This window comes from Notolepis coatsorum (assembly GCF_963971535.1).
Source record: "Notolepis coatsorum genome assembly, chromosome: 11".
NCBI lineage: Eukaryota > Metazoa > Chordata > Actinopteri > Aulopiformes > Paralepididae > Notolepis > Notolepis coatsorum.
In genome coordinates this window covers 23,685,119-23,692,588 of record NC_140175.1, presented here as the reverse complement: position 1 = coordinate 23,692,588, position 7,470 = coordinate 23,685,119, and the positions used below count along the sequence as shown (strand labels likewise).

Below are 7,470 nucleotides of genomic sequence, written 5' to 3'. Positions count from 1 at the left end.
TTAACCTTAACCATGCCTAACCTTAACCGGCGAAAGAATACATGTTAAAAAGAAAAAATGTGATGGGATTCGAACTTGTCAACAACGGACCGCAGGACCGCTGCGCTGCCAGGTGAGCTGAGCTTCGAATGAAAATCATGGCGGATTAGGGCGGTTACATAATGCCGCAAGCTCTGCCGCGCCTGCCGCGGGGCGTGTCGCAGCCAATCAGGGAAAACGCGGAAGCAACGGCAGCACTGCTCCGCTGTTATTAAGCAATAGGCGTCCGGGACATCCAGTGAAATCGCTTCGTGTGACAGTGTCCTTTTGAAGCAGAGGGGGGTGCTACAAAGCAATGAATGAAAACTTTATTTAACAGATTGCAGAATGGGTACAATACAGTACGGCTCAATACACACAATTGTTAAGGGGATGCAGACCAGAGAAAGACGTTTGTCTTGTTTACATCAGGGTCCCCCATTTTCAATTCATAGTGACATTTATGACATACACAACATACATGACAATACATCATGACATTTATGGCATAGGGACATACATGACATACAGGTATATAGTACTGTTACATTTGTGACATATACGATATGCAAATATACAGTACTGTTACCCATAGATCCTAACAGAGAATATATACATATGATGGGGAGGAGACTGTACATTAGGAGGGGGTTGTTGGGTGGGAGAGAAATTGCCATGCCATCTAACAACAAGTTTACAGACTTTCGGAGCGTGTATATTATTCAATGAGACTGCCAGCCAGCTTTTGCGTGACGGAGAAATACAATTTCAATTGTGACGAGAGAAGATCATCTCCCGATTCAGATACAATTTAACACACACGGTTCCAAAGATATTAATGTTTTGCGGCAAAGTCCGTGATTTTTATTTTGTTTCACAATGGGTCATGAGACAAACCAATTACATAATCCAACATATGTGTAACGAACTAACATGTTCCAGTTGACTGTATCTTTTTTGGAGGATTCGTTCAAAGGCTATTCATACTTCCATTTGTCTATCTATGGCGGACTCATTCAGAAAAAGTTATTCGGTTGTGGGAGGGATCTGGGGTCACGTGGTGTATGTTATACGAAATAACAACGGCTAACTTGACTGTTTCAGCCAATCAGAATCAAGATATTTGCATGCCATTGTATAAATATACATAGCTATTGCAAAGTGTTAATAATGTAAATATTCAACAAAGCTTTTCTTACACCTTATGTGTCCCTTATTCCATCATGGTGGATAAATGCCTTATTCATGTTGACCTCAGTGAAAATTATGGCTGCAAGTACACTAATGAGGTTCAGTCTGTCTACTTTGGGGGATCCCATCAGCAAGCCACCCTCCACACTGGTGTTCTGTACACATCCTCCCAGTCCCCTCTGAGCTTTTGTTCCATCTCCCCTTCTCTGAGGCACGACCCATCGGCCATCTGGGCCCACCTGTACCCGGTGCTGGATTTTACATTTTGTTTTGTGCTTGAGGCTCTTCAATCAGACGCAGTACCTGACTGTCAACATACCAGCTGAGATCTCTGCGAGGTGAACTGCATGGTTTCGTGAGATTGTAATCTAGTGCTGTTTTATCACCTATCCTGCCGCTGATTTGCACACTCTACACCCATGCAGTGATTATGTTATAGTCGACTCCAGAGCTAAATGACTAAATGTAAGTCTAGTTGTTTCATCATTGACTCTACTACCACTTGCACCAACACTGATTACACTGCGTTTCTTGTATTGTAAATTAGTGCTATTTTATCATTATTATGCTTATATTTTTATAGCTCTCTTTTGTTGTCCCACTTTGTTGATGCTGCTGCTGCAAGGCAGAGGAGCAAAGAACAAAATAATTTCACAATCTACAGCACACTGTAAGTGTATGACTGATCTGACAATAAATCTGATCTCTCAACTTTCTCTCTCCCCCTCTCTATCTTTATACCCCCCCCCCCCCCCTGATCATGAGCAAGGATGAGAAGCACAGAAAAGCCTAATCCATCAACACAATTGTTTAATCATGGTGATGACATGACAGGGAGATCACAAACAGAAGATGTCTGGGCTGGGAAATTGCAGATTACATCTAATGAGATCACAGTAATCTGATTACAAATACAAACTGTAATCCATTACGGTAAAAAACAAATCCGATGACATATACTTTTTAAATAACAGGCGAGCAAAAGGCAGTTTATTTGCGAGATTATGGATGCAAACATAGATGTGTATGATTTGAAATACTGGATCATTACTAATGGCAGTAGATAGATGATAATAGCATTATTGAAGTTGGGATACAAATGTCTCTTTCCTTCAAGGAGTTTGAAGGCAACACAGAAATCGTATAATTACTGAGTTGGTGTAATCCAGTGGATAACGTTACTGATGGCTTTTCTTTGCAGGCAATCATTCAACTTTGAAAGTAACCTTCCCAACTGTGTGTGCAGTTCTGTTTTAAGATGGACCCTTAATGTGTAGTTCAAAATCCATCCCAGATATAACCTATAAAATAATTTTCAAACATCACAATAAGAGTGGCTCAAGATAGTTATCTCTTAGCAAATAAATGCTATTGTGAAGAGAGTAGAGCATCAAGTGGGGGTGATTAGATTAATAAAAACAACAACCAAATACCAGTGAAGCTTGTTAAAACAATTCAAAGAAATGCGAAGGCTAACCTAATATATTTGCTGCGTTAAAGATGTCACAGTAATTCACAGATGATTTATTCAGGAAAACGATCATTAAACATTAAAATTTCCCTAAAATAATATAAGAAAGATAACTTAATCCTGTTTCCAGAATTGGGATATGGGAATACTCCAGCCAAGTTGATTTGACATTTATCTCTAATGAGGTGCTTATTGCCGTCAAAAGCTTACGTCTGGTTCCGGAGCAGGCAACAGAAATGAGACAGTGTAACAAAACCGGCAGGTTTGTCTGATATCCTGATGCCTCAAAAGCACTTTGAGACATACATTTGATTCTCTTCTCACAGGGAAGGAACACACTATCAAACTATCAAAAAAGTACTGCAGCATATTCTGTACACAGGGAAGAAAACAACAATAATTTAAAATCTTTTTTTACCAGTTCCCTTTTGTTACTCAAAAAAGTTACGAGTAGTTGAAAAAAAAAAAGAGATGTGTGACGTCCATGAACAGTTTGTTTTGAATAAGGCCGCTATGGTAGAAAAAGATATTGCTGAACGGTCAGTTAAAAGTCTTTTCTTCGTTTCTCCTTGTTGCTTGTGTTGTTGTTGTTGTTGTTGTTGTTGTTGTTGAGTTAATAGGACAGAGGTATGAAGAGGACACTCTGAAGTCTGGTGTGAGGCTGAGCTAAGATGTCACCACCTTGAGCCAGGCTGGACTTACTGTGAATCCAGTCGCAAACCACTGCAAACGAGAGAAGGGACAGTCAGTCAAGTGTACTGTGAGATCAAGCTATGTAGAGTGCTGGTAGTAAAACACAGCAGTAACACATTTTTATTAGATTCAATTAGATTAGATTAAAATGTATTGTCATTATACAGCAAGTACAGTACAATGAAAATAACTTTGGCATCCAACCAGAGTGCAATGTAACAGTAAAGTGCAATAGTAATATACAATGTACAGGTGATTAAACTGGGTATAAAAATAAATGAGTACTACTGAGTATAGTGATAATCAGATGTATGTAGTTGTAGTATTAATATGTACAGTGATACAGGTATAAAGACACAATGGTAGTAGTCATACTGGCCGGCAGCACAACTAGTAGGCAAGGGATATGTACAGATAGATATAGTATTTACAGATATGTAAAAAGGATTATATGCAGGTATGTACAGACAGATAAGACATGGTAAGAATAAATATATATACAGTATATACAACATTATTGTACTATCATACAAAGTTATATGGGTATACTTTATACTTTCTTAAAAGAAACTACTGGGCCTCGAATAACAGTATAAAAAATGGAACAAACAGCAAAAAGGCCATTGGAAAAACTGTCCTATAATGTTGGCCCCTTTGTCAATATTTACAGTACATAATTATTTTAGAACAGATGACCTACTCCACACGGCTCCAAAAAGAACCGCAAGGAGTGTTTATTTAATTATTATTGGAAGCATCATGTGGGACATTCTATTTCTATTTCTATCATGTGGGACATTCTATTCTAACCACATGTCCTCATAATTGTTTGTTTATTAATTTATTGTAATTTTCTTTTGCTTAGTTTGTTTGTTTCCTTGTAATGGAAAAAAAAGGTTCATAAATAAAAAGCCAAAAAGAAAATAGAACAAACTATAAGAAAATCTCAAGTTCAAATCACACTGTCACAGTTTAGATACTTAATTTGTGCAAATACACCGGCGAGTGTTGTTATTATTTTTCAATATATTATTTTGCTTATTTTTGTAAGCTCTTGGAAATATTATTTTGTGTTTCATCATTTAATTGTGTAAGGCTGTTGTACACATGGCCTCGCTCTCAGCGATAATCCCTGTTTAAATAACAATATCTTGGCAAATAATTATTGTAAAGTCTGTGCTGTGTCCAACGCAGCTCCATACAACGGCATATGTTGCTGGTGTTTAACTCAGGAATGCACTGTGCAGGGGCGGGTGATATGGAGCTATTTATAGCCTAATCCTTCAGTTTTGAAGGCCAGTAATTCAAACCCAACAAGAGGCTTAAATGTGAAGACAGTCAAGAAGTTGGTAAGAAAAAATAACCAGGGCTCTATAGTTTAAAATTACAGAGAAGGAAATGTTTGCCCCAAATGACTAATTTCTATCTGAAAGAGTGACCCAATTTTCAAGATTTTGTATATAGCTGCAGTTCATTTTGGCACAAGCACACTGAACGTCTGTGAGAATCTGCCATCTGCTAACGGCAGCTCCTTCTACAAACACGGAACAGGGACGTGAGCGTTGAACTCACACTACAATCAGCTTTCTCTCATTTAGAAATCAAATTCAAAACATTTGCCTTTTCATACCCTGGAAAACACGTTTATGTGTAGAAAACCTTCCTGTGACACTTTGTTTGTTTTTTATCCACTTTTTCTCCTCTTTTTCTATTTTTCTCCCATCCCAATTTCGCTGTGCCAATTCTCCCCTCCCCTGTCTTGAACGTTGCTCGCATATGCCCCCCACTGGCCGGTTTTAGAGAGGATAGAAGCCTTGCATCACGTGTCCCCTCTGATACACGAGGAGGCAGCCTGTCACATCTTTTCACCTGCCAGCACGGACTCTCATTGGCGAGGTGTAACGTGTGGGAGGCTCACACTACCCCCGCCATTTCCTGTCTCTGCTGTGCAGGCGTCCCCCAACCGACCTGTAGGAGTCCACAACATCCAGATTAGCCGGAGGCAACGCCGACAGCCGGATTCGAACCTGGTGTCTCTTGCGTTGGTGACGAGCGCAATGTCCGCTGCGCCACCCAGCTGCCACTTCCTGTGACACTTTGTAAACATGATGATGTGCCGTTTATGTTTACTTACTGCAACACTTTTCAAATAAATAGACGTATTTAAAAGTAAAATTATTTGACGAGTGAAAATTTAAAATAAATTTATTTGTTGTTTTTTAGTCTTGTTTGTATGTTTTTGTGGTCTTCTTGATTTTGGTGTTACTTTGTGGATATATGCGTGTTCTGTTTGCCAAAAATAACAGAAATATTATTATGAAAAAAAAAAAAAAAAAAAAAAAAAAGTTTAAAAAGAATTTACAAGTAAAATAAGTTGAATTCTATGATCTTTAATCGTCATGAAAGTGACTGGTAGTGAGACACGATTACATCCCAGTGTCGGCCTCTCATCCTCACCAGGTCTTAGCCTTGTCAAGTAAAGTCTTCGAACCCTCTCCTGCCTCTGCTTCTCTTCTTCTTCCTCCTCCTCCTCTTCCTCCTCCTCGTCCTCCTCTTCCCCCCCCTCCTCCTCGTTCTCGCTGTTACAGAGTTTGTTGCTGGTTCGATCCCCCATGGTCTCAGCGGCCAGGCCCACGGAGGCACAGCGCAGAGCCACCAGGCGGTGGTGGATGGCCACGTAGAGCCGGGCCACGTCCCTGGCGCTGGCCTGGATCAGGAAGACACGCAGGGCCCCGCTGTCCACGTCGGTCGCCGTCACCTCCAGGTTGCGCCGGGCCGGGCGACGCAGGTGCGTGTGCGACCAGAGCTTAGTGTTGAGGATGACCTTCAGGCTGCCCTGGTGCCTCATCACTGGAGAGAGAGAGAGGAGGGACGGGTTAAAGGAAAGGACGCATTAACGTCGATCTGTGATCCAAAACATAGTCAAATGGGTGGCACCCAACACCAAAAATGTTTGACAGAGTTCTTGACACAAGGATTAAGACTAAACAGATAAATATCAGTTTTATCTTTTTTATATGGTATTTGCTGTATTTTGTGGCTGTAAAAGATTTGTTTACATTAATAAATGGTAAATGGCTGCATTTATATAGCGCTTTTATCCAAAGCGCTTTACAATTTGTTGCTCACATTTTACCCATTCACTCACACACCGACGGCAGAGGCGACCATGCAAGGTGCCAACCTGCACATCGGGAGCGATTAGGGGTTAAGTGTCTTGCTCAAGGACACTTCGACACGCTGCCCGGGAGGAGTGGGAATCGAACCGGGAACCTCCGGATTACCAGACGACTGCTCTACCTCCTGAGCCACTGTCGCCCCCCCCCCCCTGTAATACCATTTGAAAACACTGGAGTAGAACAGACCTATATTTTTTATTTACAATGTGGTTAAGAAAGTTCCAAAACAGCCGCCTCTAGGCAAAAGATGACAAAGCGGTACCGCGCTTTGTTTACAGTTTTTGTTTTTGTCTGATGTGTGGGTTGGAGTTCAGGCTCTGCCAAGAGAGGTCTGGAGAAACTCACGTGTAATACATTCACAGTGTAATAAGTGTAATAAATTCACAGTGTAATAAATTCACAGTGTAATCAATTCACAGTGCAATACTAAACGCCAATCCACACGTCACAGCAAAACAGCAAAAGTAGTGCATCTTTGTCGTTGTCATCTTTTGCCTAGAGGTTGCCAGTTAATTGCTGTTAACTTTCCTAACCACATTGTAAATATAAGTCTGTTTCACTCCAGTGTTTTCAAATGTTATTAATGAAAACAAATCTTTTCCAAATTACAGTAAATACCATATAAAACATACACAACTAATATGTACCCGTTTAGTCTTAATCCTTGTGTGAAGAACTCAACAACAACCAACTAGAAAATGTAAATATGTCTCCTTTACAATTTCTTAATGTTTGGTGGTGGGGTTACGTTTTTGCCTAGTGTTTGCCGTTTGACGGCATTACAGATTATACCTTTAAGTTAGGGATGTCCGATATTATCGGCTGACCGATATTATCGGCCGATATCGGCAGTAAAATGTGATATCGGAAAATATCGGTATCGGTAAAAAAAAACAAAAAAACAATAACAATTTTTTT

The 7,470-nt window shown here is 40.2% G+C and overlaps 1 protein-coding gene across 3 annotated transcripts in view; it reads right to left on the bottom strand.

The window, feature by feature from the left end:
- Nucleotides 1-2,048: 2,048 nt before the first annotated feature.
- The window catches only part of LOC311236739 (ran-binding protein 3-like), a 29,733-nt gene continuing 24,311 nt past the window's right edge, over nt 2,049-7,470 (bottom strand). For all 3 annotated transcript variants that reach the window (XM_084324485.1, XM_084324486.1, XM_084324487.1), the window contains exons 13-14: nt 5,831-6,223; nt 2,049-3,403 (exon numbers count right to left, since the gene is read on the bottom strand). In XM_084324485.1, the coding sequence (XP_084180611.1) occupies nt 3,294-3,403; nt 5,831-6,223 (503 nt within the window). In that variant the 3' untranslated portion in view covers nt 2,049-3,293. The remainder of the gene's footprint in view (nt 3,404-5,830; nt 6,224-7,470) is intronic.